The 21,800-nt window shown below is 40.5% G+C and overlaps 1 protein-coding gene across 2 annotated transcripts in view; it reads right to left on the bottom strand.

Annotated features, from left to right (window-relative positions):
* LOC121097133 (glypican-5-like) overlaps positions 1 to 21,800 on the bottom strand; it is a 381,813-nt gene that overhangs the window by 91,793 nt on the left and 268,220 nt on the right. For both annotated transcript variants that reach the window (XM_040613900.1, XM_040613899.1), the window contains one exon: positions 2,126 to 2,276. In XM_040613900.1, coding sequence (XP_040469834.1) covers positions 2,126 to 2,276 — 151 coding nt within the window. The remainder of the gene's footprint in view (positions 1 to 2,125; positions 2,277 to 21,800) is intronic.

Below are 21,800 nucleotides of genomic sequence, written 5' to 3' on the forward strand. Positions count from 1 at the left end.
GTTTTATTTGGGATTTAGCTTTAGCTTCAACTCATATCTCAATTCACTGTGTACTTCAAGCAAGCAAGGAATAGTCAATGTTGTCATGTTCTGCTTCTACAAAACCACAGTTAGATATACTTGACAGGTCTTAAGTTTAGGAAATATAGCAAATTTACAAGCTGTACAATTAGAAACACCATCTTACAGACATGCAGCAAGAGGCAATTCAGCTAATCTGATGTTTGTTTATTTCTTTAACATTCTATTAAAGCAAAGAAGCTCTATAATGAGATTACTGCATTTTATCTCTTAATTGTAACCAGATATGCAAAACAGATTTACTGCTAGTGGCTTGCATTCAGTACAATATTTTAAAGCTAATTGTGAAACAGCATTACTATTGTCACATGATGAAATACTTATTCTTACTGTTATGAATCAATACCATTTTCTAAAATTAATTGTAATTACCTTTTTAATTGGATATAAACCCAACTAAATTCTGAAACAGCTAGTTATATAATTCTTTTAAATCCGGGATGATATCAGCACAAAATATTTTAATTAAATAGATTGCAAAAAAAGGCAAAAAAGAGACATTAAAGGAGTTTTCCATTATTAAAGCCAGCTGTAAGTCAAGTCTTGCAAGTATTCCATTTTTTAGTTTTGAACACCTGAAATCTGCCATTGTCCACATAAGCACGCATACACATCCTCCCAAAAGAGTGTATTAATAGTTTAATTGTCCATTGAAGATTAGTTAGCACCTGGCTTTTGCTTGTATTATCCCACAAAGAGAGGAAAGCATACTGATCCCTAGCACCCAAAACATCTAGCAGTCTTTCCATTGCTTATGTTTATAATACAATGACAAAGTTAAGCAAATAGTTTTAAAACAATGGTGTATCAAAGTTCTTCTGGTTCAAAAACATTCGTGAGCAGACAGTGAAAATCTCTACTCAATCTGTTAGTTCCAATCACTTAATAATTTTTAAAAATACTGTCCCTGTGTGATTACACCTTGCCTATTCAGCTTGTCACCCCCAATAAATTGCAGGTATTTAATAACCTGGTACTTCAAACCAAATCTATCAGTTTGCACACATTTCCAAGTACATGTTTAAGCTTGGCTTTCCTGAACAAATATTTGTGCTAGGAACGACTGAAATCTTGACTATAGACCAACCACAGCTTGTTTGCAAGCCTTACTTGAATATGAGATACCTTTTCCCACTCTCCACTTTGTGGTAAAGGGACAAGGAAGAGGCACTTGTTTATCTCAGTAGAACAAAGCAGCAGTTTAAAATTTACCTGAGTTCCAGACATCATCAGCATTATTTTTCAACACTCTTATCCCTGTATTTCATATACTTGCACAGCCAAACACAATTACATTTACACACACTATGGTAATTAAAGCAGTTACATTTTGATGAACTGAAATGAATCAGACCTTCCAGATAAGATAAACCAATAATATCAAGGATTTAGAAACATCTTACTTCTTATTGACTTACTATAATAAGGACTTAACTACGTATTATATTGCCAGTATTTTGGTGGAAGTTAAGTTAGATTCTGATGCTGATTCTACATTTGATGACATATTATCCAAGTAGTTTCATGAATAAGTATTGCAGAATGCGTATCTGAGACTATCAAGAAATTTTATTTAACTAGCAGCTCACCACTGGAAAAAAAAAAAAACAGTACTTAATGTGTTTTTTCAAGAACACATCCTTCAGTCAACTCTGTCTGGATCACCTTCAATACCATTATGCAACAAATAAATATTTATGTTAACACTTAGCACAGTCTATAAGGACATTTATTTTCTATTTATTTGAAGAGTCCACATTATCTAGGAAGGCTTTTGCAGTATTTCTGTGATCTAGATTTCATTGCAGATATTACTCACTCTAAATTTAAGTCTTTAATCTGCACGCAAAGTGTTAAATTATATTGGGTTAGTGTCTATATCATTCTATTTTTACTGCAGCTCTTCACAGATTAAGATTCAAATCCTTTGAATTTAGTAGGATTTTGACAGTAATTCTAGCACTGCAAGTCTTAGCTCTGTCCACCTAATTGTGACATTTATGAATTTCTAAGCTCTGTAGGTGCCTATAAAAACTGTATTTACCTGCTGTGTGAATCCTGTCACCGGATCCTTGACAGCCATCCTCATCATCACAATCCCCGCTTGACTCCATCTCTTCACTTCTTCCACCCCCACTGCCAACATCCCGGGAAGCCCATCTTTCCAGTTTCAGTTTTGCCTTATCAGCATCCAACTAAAATGGAAGAAGCGAAAAACCAACAACAGTCAGAATTTTTACACATTCCTACCTCTGGTGACCAAGCTGGGTTTATAAAACAACAATCACTTTCTCATTCACTTTTAAGAACAGCTTCTCAAGCTGGAGGTTGTTTCTGGCAATGACATCCCAATATTTTGGAATAACAGACTATACCATCACATTTTCTCCAGCACAGATGACCAGGGACACTTGATATCAAACTTTTAATTGAAAACACCACATCTACCAATACCATCATAGGGAGCTCTGGTCCTGCAGCTTTTTCTCTTGCAAACCATGGTCTGGAGACCACCAGTTGATGATGGTACAACCTGCCAGATGTCTGACTACTTATTTTGAGTTATTTACAATTGAAGACCACAATATAGTTGACAACCTTTGAAGAGCTGCAGGTATTTGCTACTTTTTATTATGGGCTTTGTCATTTGGAAACTTTGGCCTCTGGATATATTTTTAAGATGGTGTCATTTAAGATGCCTTTACCCACTGCAAGTTGTTCATTAGATTTCACCTGAAATATATTTCTTGGTCCAAGTATAGTATAAGATGGACTAAGTGTAGCATAAGAAAGCCTTTTCTAAAATAAATCTAAATGCATCATACTAGATCACACTGAACATGCCAACCTATTTACTCCCCAAACTCATCTTTTTGATCTTTAGATAACTCTTTCTCCTTCTATCACCATGAACAGTTGCCTACCATCAGTGTTATAGGAATAAATAATTTGTCAGTTCATTGGTATTTCCAAAACCTGAAAAACAACATTTAATTTTCAGTGGATCTAAACCCAGCCTATCCCGGGAACAAGAGGACCACTAGCTGGGAAGAAATAGAGTAACGGGCTTAGACTAATACATTCTGCTAAGGGGCATTTGTCAAGGAAGGATGATTCTGGAGAAACTGAACCCATCCCCTACACCTGAGAGAAGCACCTACTCGCAGAACCACAAGGCACCTCTCCTGTTGGAGCTGTGCTGGTTTGGTAGAACATGTCACAACCAAGGTGCTCCACGCTCCTCAGTGGCCACTCTTCCCTCAACAGCTCGTATTGGCGGTTGCTTGTGCAAGGGGCAGTTCAGGGCATTAGGGACAGTTCTGCAGAGAGAAGCCCCGACAGCCCAGCTTTCCCTACAGCCCAGTGACAGGGAAATAGCCTGACTCAGTGGTTTTTTTTGCAACCTGGCTAAGTTGCCCTGGTTACTGCCATGTTACCGTTCCCCCGTATCTCCCATTCCCATTTTGTGAGTAACGACCAATTCACTTTCTGAATCTTGTTGGAAAATTATATTGCAAGGTGCTGGTTTTGCTTTTACGTGAAGGAAAGAGCTGTTCCAGTATTTCTGACCACTTCTTTCACATACCTGAAACTCCATCTACAACACGTATGAATATTGTTTTCAAAGGCAGTGGCTTGTTTGTCTCCTTTTTGGAATTATGAAAACCTTTTTCGTGTTACCTCTGCTGTTATGGGATGACCAAGTATGATTAGGACCTGTTATTCTAGTTATGTGGAAATATTTTAACCAAATAGGAAGACTTTGTAATGCTTCTCAAAGCCAGTCAGGTTCTGAATCTATCCAACACCCTTCATCACAAGTATCTCCCTCCCAAAGTACTGCAGATCCATTTCAGGCTTTATGATCTGCTTTACCCCAGAGGACTGTGATTATTCTTGGTACTGAGCAAAATGTATTTTGAAATGTAGCTACTTTGAAGATTCAAACACATTTCACACTAAAAAGGAGGTGGGCTGGGAGCTGTGGGAGGAACTGGAGCACAGGGCTAATACAACTGTATTAACTGGGTTGAAAGGATGATGACGGATGCAGCAGTTTCTCTGTAGTGGGAAGCTTTGTGTGATAGTCTCCTTCAGATACTGCGAGCTGCCATCCTCCACTCTGGGGCTGACAAATGCTTGGATCAGTGCAGCAGAGATCCTGTTCTACGGGAACAGCAGATGCCAACCTCTATATGGCAGAACTCAGGAAATTTTTCACCCTTTCACTGAAAGGATCTGTTTGCTCATTCTGAAGACACAAATAACTTCACACTGCAGTGGGAAGATCAGTAAGTGGGAGGAGAGGGTACGGACTCTAGTGGGGAAGCACATTAAACACTCTCTAATTGTTACTGCATGACTGTTTTTTATAAACAAGTTGCTTAATGTTGAGCCTCATTATTCACAGGCGTAAAGACTGATGCCATGACAATACAAGACAACATTTTGTTAAACAATTGGAAAAATTTGCCTACGAGGGAGAAAGACAACTCAGTTCTTTCACGGTGTTACTGTGTTTTGACCATATTAGAGAAGACTCATTCATTCTTAGTTATAATCCTGCAGAATGAAAAGAAATGGCTAAGTGGTGAACAGAACAGATGCAAAATTTAATAAAGGCTTTTAATGATTGCTTGCCAGTCAAAGCAGAAATGTTTATTGCCTGTTCAGGTACTCTTTCTTTTCAAAAATTTGATTTCATTCAGCACTCGTGGCTCAATCCTGACCTTTGCTCAAAATAAGTAAATACTTGAACTGAACGTGCACCACCTTCTTGGACAAAGGCTGAGAAACAAGCTCAGCTTTTCAACACGGTGCGCTGCCGCATTTGACAGACTCCTGGGCTTTTAGTGCCTTTGCTACAACAAGAGGTAAGCTGTAGCCCAGATCTGTGTCTCCTGCCCACGTTAAAGAAGGCGTACCCAGCTCTTTCTTGGCTTGCCAGTAGAGAGGGCCATCAAATTACACAGAACCCTTATATACAAGTTCAACATTACCACTGAAAAGTCAACTCAGGTGTGACCTACTAGTGCTTTTCACCTTGTATACCCTTTCCCAATCTGTTCCAATGAATTTTCCATCTTTGGCCACCATTCACCTACAATGACGGATCAGGGCCTGACTCTGTGCAGTTTACCTATGAACCCAATAGCGTAGGCACTTTAGTGAGGAGCCCCACCCCCACTGTGCAGCCCTGTTGAGAAGGCAATGTCACCACTGCACAGTGACTTCTGACCTAGCAACCTTCTCTCTTCCAAATTTTGAAGGAACACTTGTCCTTTAGCAACGGCCACATGACTTTAGAGAGATCACTGTTTTCGTGTGACGGCAAAGCTTACGCCAGCATTTCTCCATCTCCTTTTTTCATGCAATCATAGAAACCTTTCTCAAAGGCCTGAGACTGCACTGAAATAGCACAGACTGCATCAGGACGGACTAGGATGCTGGAGCTTTAGCAGAAGTTCACAGTGAAAGACAGTAACCTTCACTTTTTCTTAAGCTCTGCGAGGTCTAGAAGATGGGTGTGGACAGGGAATGCCTGTAATGCTTTGTGGCTAGGGGACTAAGAGGTCTCCAACAGAGGAGCTGGAGGTCATACGAAGGTTCAAGGTGTCTTCAGAGACAGCCATGATCTGTTAAGATTTTGAACAATTCTCCTAGCTGCTGCCACCAGTCACTAGAATTTTCTGCTTCTTCACAGACGGCTCTAGAGAGAATAATAGTCCCTTGCACATATTTAACACTGGAAATCAGAGATTGGAGTCAGTCATGACATTTCTATTAAAACCCACTCTTAAACAAGCCTTATTTTGCTGACTTACACTCTGCCTGCTGATGCACAACGCCATCCAGCCATCTCTGGCAGCTCTGCATAATAGTTCCAGCCCAGGAGCGCAATGTCTTGATGCCGAGAACTGATGCTTTGGTTAAAAATTGCAATGGATTTCAGGCTGGGCACTGGAGCTTGTACCTTTACCTCCACAAAGCAGAAGATATCTGCTGCCTAAGACTCCAGAAAATACTGGAATCTTAACAGCTTAACAATTAGGTTTTCAAGTACTTGTCACAACTGAAAGACTTTTTTTTTTTTTACTCATGAAAAGGTTATATAAATAGATCAATAAGGTTTGTACATCCCAACTGAAAACTGACTCCAAACAGGAATTTTCCCAACTGCAACAGGCTTTGGATCAGCTTTACAAACCTCTAAAGAGTTTTTGAGAAACTATACCATCTTCCTGTGGGAAAGCTTTAGTATCTCTATCTGATTCAGCTGAAAGGTAAAAATCACGTATTACTATTCAGGTCTGAGTCAGATACAGATGACTATCCTCAGGCATTTGATTTATTCCAGCAAAGTTCCCAACCTTGACTAACATTAAAAAAAAAAAGTTCTGCTGACGTATGGCTTTATGGAGAAGAAAGAAGTCATATGAGAATGGTTGCTCTCTTTCTCTCTTATTACTTGTTGATGTAGCACACACATTCCTGGTCACATAAAAGAGTCCTTCTGACTTCAGAGGCTTCCAGGAGTATGTGACACACAACCCCTGAGCTTTCTATGGTAAGCCTAACCCTAATTCTCCCTCTGACCACAGGTGGGTTAGAATAGACATTTATTCTCGTGGTTTTTCATGAAGATATGTTCCAGTTGGATACTTCCACACATTAATTAAATAATAAGTGTTCAGCTCTGTGAGAACTACTCTTTAAGAGTGCCAGTTTCCATGCATTTCATTGATTAGTCTATTTTCTGAGGGGTCGTATATGCATGTATATCAGAGGGGATGACTCCAAGCTGTAGGATAATAAACTCATTTCGTCAGAAAATAGGTTTTAAAATTATATTTTGCACCACAGTTTCAGACTTTTCAGATCAGCAAACATAACAACGAAAATCTAAGAGAATGCACTTTTTTGAATAAAACCACTTAAAAGTTCTGTGCTTGGAATATTCAGAGACAAATCCCATACAATAATTGTTTCCTGTGGGATTTGTTAATTAGCTTTCTATATGACAGATTTCAGTGTGAATACTTTTCCTCTCTGAAAAGACAGCTTTGAGGTGAAATCTGACTTCTGTCCACTCATCATGTGAGCAGACATATCACTTGCTGGTGTTTTCACAGGGATCAAAAAATGGCTGATTATATACTGCATTAAGAAATTGTAAGCTAAGCATCTTTCCTCAAGGTATTTACAAGTAGCTGCCTTTCAAAAAGTGCTTTAGTGACATAAATATGATTTGCAAAGACAAAGCATTTTGCCAGCTTATGCACAAATAATGTACAAAGCCTAATCTTGAAAAGAGTCATAAATGACTCAATCCTTCCATTCATTTTGTTCAAAAATAAAAAATCCTTTCTAAACCATTATTAGGTCAGAAATGACTACAACTGAAAAAGACAATGCATCTTTGTTTTTAGACTATTATATACATTTTTTGTTTAGGGTCTGACATATTGTTTTAGGCATAAAGCTGCATTTTACTGGTGCCTTGTGACTGAGCAGATGTTCTGTCATTTCACAAAACAATAGAACATAACAAATTTTAGACATAACCGCCATATATATGCTTATTCCAAGTGGGTCCTCTCCTTTGAGATAACATTTATGGTTAATTTTCCTCCACATATGCTCTTAGCTCCTTTTTTAAAAGCATTTGGCAGTTGCTTTTGCTTCCTCTTTTCAAATTTATCTAGCATTCATATATTACAGCATAAACAAGCAAAATGAACTTATTTGTCTTCAGTTTTGTCAGACATTTTCTTTGGTTTGTTCTTCCTTTGTCTCTACTTCACAGAAATCAAAAAGGGCCCAGTGCATTATCCCCTTCTAGTTTCTTCAGAGAGTAGCACAACTCCAGGAGGTAGTACAACTCAATTCTTTAATCCTTTTTTTAGCTAACAAAACCAGACATCTAACCTTCTGCAGCAACCGACACCCCCAGGTTTCCTTTTGCTGTAGTTATTCAGATCCTTACAATAACCTTTCCTAACGCATCTTGCCTTACAAGTCACCTTTACAATATTATTCTATTTAACTGAATTAATTATTCTATTTAACTGAACAGCTATACATAATTTATACAACACAGTTAAGGCCTGACAATGGTTTCAGAATTTCATTCACGTCTCTCCTGACTAGACTTTTTCCAGCCAGGGAACTGGACCAATACTGGTAGATTTGGTTTTTTATGTTCTTCTCTCTAGCCTAAGAACCTTGTGTCTGCTGACACTGATACTGGTGTTACTTGGCTATGCCAGTGCTCCTGCTATAGATACATCTGAAGTGAAGGGGGAAGGCTCTCTTCAAGCACATGGAAATGTGTGCCCCCAAAGTGGGGACTGACACCCTCCCTTCCTCCTCTGCCCCAGTGTATCTCCGCTCAAGCTATACACAGCATTTTGGAAGTTCTTTTTCTATTTTTGATAATCTTTTTTTTCCCCAGTTTCTTTTGGTTTGTTCTACCATAAGTTTCTCAGGCTGTCTGGAAGCACTTTCATACCTGGAATGGCCCATGCCCAGAACAACGATGCCAGTTCTGTACCTACGCACACAGCTCTCCTTCTACCTTTGTGACACTGCAGCTCCCCATGGAGCCGTCTTTTGGATAGATTTGGCAAGTTTCTGGTTCTCTTGCAAAGTGATGCAGGACATGCACTTGAACGATAGACACAACTCTGAGTACTTGAACTCTCAGGCAAATGTTGAGGCAGCTGCCACCCCCTGCCCCAGCCCCACTGCTCCCAGTTCCACAAGAACAGAGGCAAAAGCGCCCAACTGGGGGGGCAGCCCCCACCCCACTTGGCTGTTCCCCACCTCCTCAGGGGGAAAGGGGGTGCCCGGCAGAGCAGGCTCACATGGCAGAACAGGCTCACACGCACCAGCAGCAGGAGGAACAGTGACATAAGTTTCCTTAGGATCACTACACGTTGCAGGGGAAATGACACCCCTGCTTCTAATGTGTTTTACATAGCGGGTTTTGTCTTCTGCTTCATTCTACAATTCTTTTGTGCAAAGTATTTTAATTATTTGACCAGCTCTCCTACTGTGTTTCTGAGTATCTTTGTTATGAACTGCGTGTCTTTTGGGAAGCTTAGGATTCACTTTCTGACTATCCATCTTTTTCAAGCCAAATAGCTGATGGAATTGGTGGTTTTATTTGTTTTCGTTTGCTTTTTTCCCATTAAATCATCAAATTACTCCTTTCTGAAACAGCATCTGTATTTGTACGATGGATTTAGCTTCTAATGGTTTCTATGGAAGTGTCTTGCAACCATTCCTTTATTTTCTATATATAACTTTTCCTCCTAATTTTACAGCCCTAACTTTTCCACGCACACTTTCCAATCCTCTGTTCCTGATGCTTTGTATTTGCATAAGTCTGTCTTTACCTGTGATTACTTTTTGTTCTCCTGGTTTATGCAGATTGACTCGTTACCCTCTTCCTCCTATTTTTATTGCCAGGTGACAGACTAGATACTTAAGGATCCACACTTGCATTTATCTTTGAATGCTTTTCATTTCCTCTCTGTGTCCTTCCTCTCATCTGGCTGTTTCTCTCTGTTTTCCCGGATAGTCAACTGCAGATCCACACCCCAGAGTAGAGAAGCTAAAAGCAATTATTTCTTTCTCGGTTGTTCACAAGGTAATAGAATTATTTCAGCAGGAATCTAAAATGGTTTTAAAAGATTCACCGTGTTATACTGCAGGATTAATGCTTTTATTTTTTATGTTTATGGTTTCTGTTTTTCAACTGCTTATTAAAGGTGAGTGTATTTCTAGAAGAGTGCTAGCACCATAACCACTTTAATATTCACTGAATTCAATTAAAGCTACATATGTTCTCATATTTACTGATCACACTGAGAATAAGCCACAAGAATATGCATCCACAGAATCTTATCGCTATTAGCAAAACCTTCATTACCAGTTCGAGTAAACTGTCACCGAAAAAAGTATTAATTTTGAATGATGTTAAGTGAACACAAATAAAAAAAGACTTACTCTAGTTAATAATCTGTTTTAACCAAGCACAACAACTGTTTAAAGAGAATCAAAAAAAACCTGATCTGAATTCAGTAATGCAGTTGGGTCAAGGAGGCAAGGAGGCAAGCAGACACCTCTCCTTGATGTCTTGTCTCGGTGTTGGGCTGTAACTTTTTTGTATTATGTGATGCACCAAAGATCTTTCTCATCTGATATCCAGTGTGCCTAACTTAGACATATACCTTGGGTTAGTCCCTGCCACAGGCACGAATTTCACCTTTAGACTGTTAGCTTAGTGTAGTCTTTTCCAAAAATAAAATCTGTTTTTTAAATTGCAGTACATGGAGTCTGAAAATAGAGCATATGGCTAAAAAACCTGTTGTGTTATATTAAGACTTTCTGGATCTTGTTAAAGTAAAAAAAACCCTACAAAAACAGTAAACAACTGTAATAAAAACATAAGGTAAACATTGTAATTATTGGTGAAGAGTGTGCAGGAGTTGCTTACAAAAGATCTTTGACCCTTCAAAATAGTTAATTTTGGGGACTGGCTGTTTGATGCAACAGCTTTGGAGGCACAGGGTTGCTGAGAGTGCCACCAAGGTACTCAGAAGAAAGGTCACCAGTTCTTGGGATGTGGTCCCTTGCAAGAAGAATGTGGGCCTCAACATCTCTGGATACATGGGCATGTCACACATGCACATATTAGATGGATGGATGGTGCTATCACCAGTGGGAGCTGTACTTATTTTTTGTACTAATCACAATAATGCACTAGACCAGAAGGCACGATTCCCTGCAGGGTAAGCGGCCAGGAGATGAACACACCGCATCTCTGCCACACGGAGATACAGAGGCACGATGCCAGACCTGGCAAGCATTGCCTCCTGTGCTCTCACCAATGAATCTGTGCTATATTGCTTACGACACTATTGCTCCATACTTCGAAAGGAGGAGTTTATAGCAGGATAACTGTTGCAGAGGGTTAATAAAATGACCAGAAAAAACAAAGTCTTCACTGAAAGAGCATGGCTTGTTTTCCTAGCACAAAGACGACTGGAGAATATGATTATTGTCTATCAGCGTATTTAGCCTTCCCCTTAAATATGGAGAGATATCTGAGAATAAAACCAGCGTGGAAATAAAAAGGGGGAAAACACGCTTTTTAACTGTCAGAGTTATGAGTTTTGGGAGCAGCCTCCCAGGAGGAAGATGGGCACAAAAATTCTCAAGCATTTGCAAGACCTGGCTGAATAAATTTGTGAGTAAAGCTGCCTCTGATGTCAATGAGCTATATGTGATATTCCAGGAGGTCTCTTCCGGACTTCCATCCTGGGTCTCTACACTCTGCTAGTTTCTAATATTAGAAAATTGATTTGTAAAATCAAAATCACAAACCAGAACCACTTCCATTAGCTATTAGGAGTGTTATTTCCTAGCTTGTCTGATTTCTGTATGGGAAATTTGTGTCCACATACTGAATTATGTCCATTCTTTCTTCCAGGCTAAGAATGACACCTCTTATTTGTGCCTGAAGTCAAAATGCAGCTCAAAAAAATGTATTCATTATTGCTAGGGCTTAACGTGGTTTACAGAAGTCCTGTTTAACTAGAAGCTCTGAATCATCAGGTTTTCGACTTCTAATAATAGCCAAGAACCTTCTGTCTGATCAGGCTTGGGAAGTGTGAAATGAGAAGCGCCTGCAATCAGGAGGCTGGTTGCACTCCATCAGCCCTTGAACGGCACCCTTCTGCTAAGCTGCATGTGTTCACGGGTGAAGTGAGCAAACAGTGGACAGTCTAAACTGTCTAAGGAACAGAGCCAACCCTTCTCCTTGCTTTGTACTCTGACAGCAATTATTTTTTTATTTGCTGAAGGAAATGTTCATGACGTGCTCCAGTGCATGTTAATTCTTTTTTGTGTTCTTGGGTAATTATGTGTTTCCAAGCTTTGTGTTGATCATTTTCATAGTATGAAAAGTTTGACATTTCATTGGAAGGACTTGTGAGCAATCATAGCTTCTCATTACTTGGCAGTGCTAAACAGACCCAGCCTTTGGATTTGACACTTCATGTGAAAACATGACAAAAGCAGTGGTCTGCTTAGTCTTCTCCACACTAAATCCCAGCATCTGAGTGCTAAAATACAATACGGAATAAAGTATGGAAAATATGGTAAGAAGATGGATAACAATGTCATCCATTTAACATGTACTGACATTGGGAGCTAAATCACGAATTATTTATTACGTAAGCTAACTAGCTTTAAGGACACTGCAACCCAAAGCCACATCTAAAAACAATCACACTGCCTCAGTGCCATCAGACTTCTCTGGAATCTTGAATATCACATTTCTTATTGTGTTGTATTATTTAGAAGGTGCTACACGTACAGAAAAAGAAAGGATCAGAGCCTATGCTGCTATGAATCAGCAAACTGAATTCTGTGGAGCTGCTCCAATTTATTCCACATGAAGGGCCAGCCCAGACTTCTTTTTCCATTTGGGAAAGCATGGTGGTGTAATAAAACAGACAAACACATGTCATGTCGCATGAATCTGACAGATAAAAAGACACTCTCTTTCCAGATGTTGTACTCCCATGGTTTTGTGGTAACATTTAAGAACAGTATGACTGAATGTTTTTGCTAAGTCATTTTTATTTAAAAAGGGAAGAAGAGAGAAGAACAGATACTTCTGCAAGTGGCAGCTGCCACTGGTGCTTTTCCGGTGGCTTTCCTTTCCCTTGGTGGCTTCCCATGGAGGTTCTCTAATGCCACGAAGACTGAGTTCACAATACAGGGCTTTTGCCAGTGAGGCTCTCTCCTCTACTCACAGAACTCAGGATCTGTTAGATTTGTTCGAATTGGCTAAAGGGTTAAAAAGATGCAGAGGGAGCGGGAAGGCTGACAGGCAGGGATGCAGCAGAGCACATTATGTAAGCTGTGCTTGCTTACGAAACCAGGTTAAAATGCAACGCAAAGGCAAACAACCAGCCTTGGCAGATCACGAGTAACATTTCTGAAGAGCAGGAAGAGTTGCTTTGCCTGACAACAGCTTTGCCTTTCTCCTCATGGGTTTAAATTGTGTTCAGGCTTGGAACAGGCACAGTAAGTGGAAAAAGGTCAGTGCATCTGTCTTTGTGGACTATCATCTGCTCCTATTGCCTTCTCAAAAGCCACTAACAAGATAATCTGATCACAAAGATCAAAAGCTTTCTCATGGCGCACTAGGGAAATTGATAACCACATTCCCCTGTACTGTATATACCTATAAGTCAGGGCTGGGAACTGGCCCACATTTACCAGGGATGTAAAGTGGCTTTGAAAGTCTGTCTATATCTCGCTCACACTATATAAAGGAACTGCTGTTTCCAAGGTGAGGACTGAAATGTTCAGAACAGGGCTCTAGACTTCTGCTACCAGCACTTCACTGCAGAATTCATTTAAGCCATCTCAGCACATACACACAACACTCACATGTCCTGTTGTTTTCAAGTTACATTTCACACTTACTATTGCAGAATGATTCCTCTACAAGTAACAAAGTTCCCATTTAAGAAATTAGATAATTTTCACTGAAGTCTCTTCTGAGATTTCTGAAGTTTCTCCATCTCATTTTTCATGTCACCGAAGTTGTTTTTTTTTTTTAATTAAAATTAAAACTATCATCCTCTTTTCTCCAATGATGGGTCTAAATTAGAGTCTAATCTTGTACAGCTTTGTAGACCTTACCTAAATTTCAAGCAGTGTTCAAGAGGACCAAAGAAAAGAGGGCAGCTCTACTAAAGACACTAGAGATCTGGTCTGGAACTGACTTCTGTTATTGTAATGAAATCTAATTTGAAATACGTGAAAACCCAGAAAAATGACCCGAGAACTACCACTAGAAGACAATGTAAACCAAAGCATCCTGCTGATATCCTGTTTTCCCCTTTCTCAGCAAGATGTTCTTGCTGTCATTTCTCTTGTATTTAATCTTTCTTGCCAGCTCCTCTTCACTGCTCACTTGTGGCCCACCCATCTCTTTTTTTGCCTTCTCATGGAACAGCATCCTCTTTCCTGCCTTAAATACGGTCATCAGTTCAGCTGAGCATGATGATTCTTGGCCACTTCTGCTTAAATGTATTATTACATGTGGAAGCTCTTCTTCCATTGGAGACTGGTCCCTCCTGGACCCCTAGCAGCTCTGCCCAGTGGACGGTTTTCTCCCCACTTCGTTAATCTACACTGAAGGCCTCCCAGGACCGTTCAGTCATCTCACCTGTTTCTCTTCCCCACCTTAGACATCCGAAGAAAGAAGCTTGCCTACTGCTTTTTTCCTCTCCCACAGCTTTTGTACAACTCTGAACCTTTAGGCAGAGGATTCTCAGTGGAAACAAGGAGGAACCAACACCAATGATTTCACCACTGACCATCAGCAATTTCCCCACAGTCTGGGAACTCCTGGATGAGCTCGTCGGCAGTACATCACTCTAGATGAGAAACGCAGACTGGAAAAACTCAGACATTTTCATGGGCAGGTATGTTATTCAGGGACCATTAAGATGGCTCCAGGAAAGCTCTTACGCTGCTTGTGAAGCTGCCCATGTAGGCTGCCTGCCCTGCCAGACCTGGCACACTGCTGCCTCTGGGAAGAGATACGGTTAGTATCAAGTGCTGGCATTTTGTATGAACATCCTGCTTTGCTCCCATGTAATTGTGGCCTGAAACTGCAGCAAGTACCAGCAAACACACCCGGATAAGCTGTTGCTTTAAATCAAAAAGCTACAAGTGAGAGATACAGGATTTTAGAACTGACAGCAAGCACTGCGCCCACATCAGCATTCTTTCCTGACGAGGAGCTACCACTGAAATGCAGAACGAGTTGTGGCGTGTCTCAACCACATACCGGCTCGGGAGCAGCCTTGCTTGCTGTACTTTCAAACCCACAAGGGTTCATGTATTCACATGCAGCTCTGGAAGGTACAATTATTTGTGATGACAAAGGATGACCTAAGCAAACAAAGGCAGACTCCCATGCACTTGTCTTCTCATCCTATGCATGAGCAATCACATTACACAGCCTTGATTCTGCCTTGGGCATTTTCTTAGCCATGAATCATGAAATACAAGGCAGAGATGGCATAAGGAGACCATGAAGAATTTACACTTCTAGCATCCCTCAGATGCATCATGGCTTCCTCTCCTTTCCAAGAGCTCAGGCACGGCTGTGCTGACTCCTGAGCACTGGCTGTTCTGGCAGCAGCCACATACACAAGCACCAACTGTAACCAAACTGGAAAGTAGCAAGAGGCTGTAAAGAACCACTGGCACAACTGATATATCTGGAGGAGTTTTTCGGTCAGGGTCTTTTAAGTATTTCTGAGGTATATACAGCTATATTTAGCTGCTGAAACATAACATGAAGTATAGCAAAAACCCCTGCTGTGTATTTGGTCATCTGATACTAATTATGCATGAAAAAGAAGGAATCTATCTTTAGTTTAACTTCAAAGACAAGGCCATGCTTCTTACTGTCAAGTAGGTAGGACTCGCAGTGATGGTCTGTGATTACAATGGCAGGGGCACTTACCCAGTGGGAAATCTAAGGCAGCTGGAAAGGCTCAGCAACAGCAGTGTTTCCTTGCTCTCTTTCCTCTTGCTAGTGCGTAAGTTATGTGGCAGAGTATTGCTATTTATTCAGATTACTCTGATGTCATGAACGATTGGCTACCAAATCAAAGTCTGCTCACAAATTTCAGTGAAGGTCGCCTCTCAAACGTAATATCCCTCATCAGTCCCAAGCCCTTCCCCTGTTGTTAAAGGGGTAAACACAGAGACACGGTCACCAACACACACAGGGGTACGCAAAGAACGATCCTACAAGCCTATTTCTTTAGGAAAGTAGGCAAAAACTAATGTGGAAATCATGTTAGGATCTGCTTCCACCATAAAGCTCTCTGTTGTGCTTTATGTCCCCTTCCCCAGAGCTTTACCTCGGCTTGTGTATGATTGTAAGCTCTGCAGGGCCTGTCTGCTCTTTTGGATTTAATACCATGACAGAGGGCCGTTCTCAGTTGGTCTCTTATTCCTTCTGTAATAAACATGATTAATCATAACAATTAAAAGGATGTCCCCCTGTTTTTTGTTCTTTCATTACTGCACAGATGGTAGAGTTTGGGGTTTTTGGTTTTTTTCTGTGCTGGGTTTTTCTTTTCAAGTCTGATCTCACCATCTCTCCACTACAGTGTGTGTATACATCAGACAAATGAGTGCAATTTTAACAAGGGGAATGGTGCTTAATTGTGCCCATGTTATAAACTGTGTTTCCTCTTACCCTCTCTCATTTGACATGTTTTACTCCAGGTAAGTTAAATCACGACTACACATATTGCAAATCTTATTGTGAATATTTAAGTAGATCGCATCCTAATTCTCATTCACTTCAGATGTTTTGGGTAAAAGAGATGGCAACGTGGACCCATAATGAAGGACCTCGTTGTCAAATTTTATCTTCAAGGAGGCTTGGATTAATATGAAACACACAGCTGAGGTATCTGTGTTTTGAAGTGCTTGAGAGACTCTTTTTAATTGCCACAATCTGTTGTGCCTTTCAGATCTATTTGTGAAGGTGTTCAGCACGGTGTGTGTTTTGCTGATGAGCTATTCTTTATCTTGTAATGAAGAAATGTTTTGTCTTGTGTCAGATATTAGAGCCACTGATATTTAAATGTTTAAGAATGGGAAATGTAAGACTGAATGCTAACAAAAGAATGAAAGCAGTCATGACAATGGTTGTTAAACACGGTAAGGTGGTGTTTTACTATTTTATTATTCTGTTTCACTTCTCTCTTCTGTTCATTATTCAGGAGCCCAGGACTTTTTCTTCAATAGATCCACTAGTCTAATACTTTCTAGAAAAAGGCAGTTTATTACCACCAAGTAAACTGAGTTGCTATGGTGTATCACCACATGTTTCATATATTCTTTCTTTGGATATACAGTGGATGTTTTACATTAGTGGCCTCTTTCAAAAGTTCCCATCTTTAAGATTTCTCTAAATGGTCTTGATACAGTGGACTACGCAGCAATAATTGATTATTCTTTCTGATTCTTCTTAGCATTCTATCAAACATGGGAATTTATCTCACAACATGGTGGAACAACCTTTGGAGCAAAAAACTTTCATAAATGTGATATTTTGTATTAATAAAAAATCATATCTCCATAGTAATCTAACACTCAGAATAAATGGCCAGTGCAGAGCAGACCAAGTCACTGTTCATCTGCCTTATTGTTTACAAGAAAGGGGTAACTGGCTGAAGCAACCATATTTTGCTAGAATTTTCATGATATCTCCCTTCTCCCCATTATACTTCTCCCATGGCTTTCTGATTAGAAATCTATGTCCTAGATATACACACTAGGGGTTCTCCTCAGACATTCATTGCATCTCTTTATTCCACTTCTGCCATTCTCCCCCAGGCTCGTGTCTCCATTCCCATCTCATACTGCTCTGGAATTATTTCTTCCCCCTTTGCCTGATCTAAATAGATACTTTATTGTGCGCACTCTCCCTGTCTGCAAAGCCCCCATCACTGTGGGCTGCTTGTCACACCGACTGTAAGTCCCTTTATTCAGCTATGAAAGAATGAAAGTTCTTGGGGTGCTGATCTAAAGTTTCTGCCTTTGTTAACTCTTTTGTACTACAACTCCCTTTGTATAGTGTCTTCTAAATTGAGGTGTACCTGATATTTGGAGCATGATTTAGTCTCACTTAACTCATTGGAAGTTAGTGCAGCTTGCAAGATCAGAACCAAACCACTCTCAGGCTACTCATTTTCCAAGATCATATTAGTCAAGAGTTTTTTTCATTTCTCATTTAAGTGCCGGAACAGCCAATGTAAGGTGAGGAATAATGATCTACCTCCAGAACTGTGTTTAATATTTAATAGTCCATGATCACTATTTAATTTGGACCAATCCCATACTGTATGCTCTCTACCGTTCCACATCTGTTAAATATTTTAAATGTTTTAGCTTTATATTTATGTAGTTGAAATGGAGTATAATAAAGCCTGTTAAAATCAAGAGTGTATGAGGTTATATTGGATATTCTGAGAAAGACAGATTTAGCAAGCTTAATGGAAACCATTCACTCCTCTATTGAGATGTCAGATTTGTTTCTCACAGTTTTGCACATTATGTTTAACTCACTTCTTTCCAGCAAAGGCAACTGATGCCTTCTAGCAACACATTGAGACATGGTTTCCTTCTTAGCTCCAACCTCTCCTGAATAAATTAATACCACAGACAGTGGCATGCACGTGAAAAAGATCATTCCATATGCAAAATGACATACCTATAAAAACGTAAAGGAGCACAGCTTACCGTCTACATATACTGAAACTCGAACTTCCTTCTGGGGATCTTATTAACATTTGGGCAACACATTTCCATTATGGCTCAAAACTCTTTATATGATTTTTCTAAACCTTTAATCAGCTAAGAATGTCAGGCTGGTTAACATGACAGTGATACGTCATTTAATGCTCCACCTCATTTTTGGCAAACTGTCCAAAAAGCTTGAGTATCATTAGGTGGAGGGAGCATTACAGATGCATCTCTGCAATCAGACTTCTGTTTACAGTTCTCTGTTGTCAGTATTTTCTCTAAACTTGAAGGTTTCATCCTCAAGAAAGACTCCTGCCCTCAAGTAGGACACCTACCTTTACCAAAGGCCAACCGCCCTAATGATATGCCAGGTGGCTTCAGCTGACTGAAGATCGTGACTGTTCTCATGGTTACAATGGGCATTATGTTCTCAGGAATCAACTGAGAAACGCAGACCCAACCAATTAAATTTGGTAACAAATCCCATTGTCAATCCTCACTAGCATACTTCAAAGTGATCTTACTAGGCAGTGATACTACTGCACTCTACGCAAGCTCTAATGATTAAATTGGATTACATAAACTTGGAAACCGAGCAATGCTATAGCAAATATCATGCATAGACAGCTACGGGGGTAAGTAAGAACCTATTAAGAAGAGAGAGACAGGCATATCTACTATTTCCTATCATTAACATTCTTAATCTTTAAACCAAAATTCTACACTATTTATTTGTGCTATTAAGCGCATTATTTCACTGGCTCTGCACAGCTCTTGGAGTACTTAGTCAAGCTCTTAAGCAATTCTGAAACATCCTGTGCATATCTGTCTAAAAACGTGGCCTAGTTGTATAGCACAGACAGGTAAGAGAGTTAATAAGAAAACAAAAAAGCAAACATTAAGGAAGAAATGCTCTCAGGGGACAATAACACAAGGCAAAAGATACGTTATTGCTCACTGAATTACCTACACAAGCATTTGCTTGCTTATTACAGCATTAATCTTTGCATGTTGATATGGGAGTCAGTAGCATTAATCCTTTGCCTTGTTCTGCAAGGAAGCGGAGTGCTGCATGACACTACTGCCTTCTGCCCCCACCAGCACCTGGTGGAGCAGTATTCCTGAATTTTGTACAGATCAAGAGAATGTCTCTGGCAGAGAGAAGAGGATTTGCTTCCCTCTCTCTTAGAAGTACCACGTCAGACAATTCGAAGAAATTCAGTGGACCTCTCTCCCCCATGTCCTGAAATTTCTTCTCTTCTCTTCCCATAAACCCAGGATCATGCTAGCTAACTCTGGCTATGGCCCAGTCCACCTCCACTGCTGCAGCCTAGACCCTTGTATTCTGTTCTCATGCACATCAAGCTTTATAAAGCACTCTCCACTCTCTGCGCTACTGCAGAAGGGCGGGCTGGATTAAGGAAATGCAGAATGACACAGGCACACCAGCAAAATCCCTCTCTGACACAGCCTCCACATTGCTGTCCAGCAGTGAATTCCACCTTTGCAGAGCTAGGTTTTGGTCCCAAGTAGAGAATAAGAAAAAAATATTTGGAATCTTGAAGGTGTCAAGCGCAAAAAGGAGATAAACAGCATCTGCACTCCATAAAATAATAAACCCACCAACTTTTCAAGCCAAAAGCTTACTGAACGCAATGCACAGCACCACACAACATGACCTTCCAAAAGAGAATTGTCACCTCTTGATTTATACTTGCAATATCACATCTTTCCTGCATGAATTTCAAAGTGTATGATAATGTACTACAAGTCCTCAGAGCCAGAGTGAACTGCTGGATAGCTGGCTCAGAATCAAAATGATCAGCATGCCATAAAATTGGCCATACAGCTTGAGACTAGGAGTTCATCTAGCCTAGCGTCCTGTACCTGACAGTAGTACAAACCTGACATGGCTCCTCGACACTGCGGACAAATTGACATTCATCATTCCAATGACAAGAGGCAAAGGACTTTGTTCAATCCTTGTGGCTAGCAGCAGAAGTCAAATTGTAGCGTGACGGTGAGCGCTGTGGGACAAAGGATAGGCTGGGAGGTGTAACAGAGCTTCAGGGGGTCTGGCTGGGAGCTAGAGAGCTCGGTGGGGCTCCAGAGGGGTGACAGTAGGGCTTCAGGAGGCTGTGGCTGGACTATCTCTTTCCCTTCATTCCCTTCTGCTCTCCCAGCAATCAGGTCTGCCAGAGGGATGCCTTCCTGCTGTGGGACTATAAGACCAGAACGGGATGGGCATACTGGGTAGAGCTGAAGACTATGAGGGAACTGCAGGTTGAAGTCCAACACCTCTGACATGCTTTTTGAATGATATGGCTCTTGGAAACCTACATGTGAGTATGTATCCGTCACACTGTATCGCTGCATCCCTTAGCCTTTGTGTGGCCACTACTCTGAGGATGGAGGTTTGGCACAATGGTTGGGAGTTTCCTCTCTTGCAGGCACCTCAGCACAGAGCTCCAGGTGGACTGATGATACAGGGCCAGCTGGCTGTAGCCTTGCTGGAGCTCGCTTGTGGGGGCACAGTCTGCACAGCGCTGCAGCACCCGCTGCCATCACAGCAGAGACACTCAAACGCTCAGCTATCAGCGTGCCAGACACGCTGGGCGTACCTCCCATGTAGCCCTTTACAATCTTGAAGCATCATTGCTTCCCATTTAGTCCTGCTGATCCTGCAAAGGACTCCCGCTAAGGCGGTGGTGGCACACACCGAGACTAGGAGAGTGCCTTGGATGTGCCTGAGTCCTGCCTGCAGAGTACACAGTTGGAAACCAGGAGGAAATGCAAAGAAAACTGTCCATTTGTAATCCTTGATAGTTCACATAAAAAAAAAACAACCCTAAAAAAACCCAAAACCACGGGAGTACAGGAAATGCCTGACTGATAGTGTAAGCACTCATGTAAATTTGTGCAGGCTGGCAGACTGATTTTCATCATTCAGGCTGGCTATATTCTTTGAAGATATGTCACTTCCCTGGATGTATGCAGCTGTGTGAAGCTCACACTAGTTGGACAAAATGATTTGTTCATGATCTTAATGTTTAGCCCTTTCAGGGAAAAAAATTCCAGCACTTCAAGCTTTTGTGAGTCTGAAAGGCTCATTCAGTTTTTAAGGATCTGCTTTAGTTTTTTTTATTACAATTATTTATTTGAAGCCTGAACAGGCAATTTGATGAATGAGTGAGAGAGAGGGTGGGAGGGAAAGCACACAAATAATATATTGTATATAGTTCTGCCAATTACCATGGAACAGTCCTCAATCCAGAAGATTTAATATTTTTGATATGCTATAGCAGGAGGTTTATTTTACCTTCTTGTTGCTTTCCTCTTTCCTTATTATT

The sequence above is a fragment of the Falco naumanni genome, chromosome 13 (assembly GCF_017639655.2).
Source record: "Falco naumanni isolate bFalNau1 chromosome 13, bFalNau1.pat, whole genome shotgun sequence".
In the NCBI taxonomy this organism is placed as follows: domain Eukaryota; kingdom Metazoa; phylum Chordata; class Aves; order Falconiformes; family Falconidae; genus Falco; species Falco naumanni.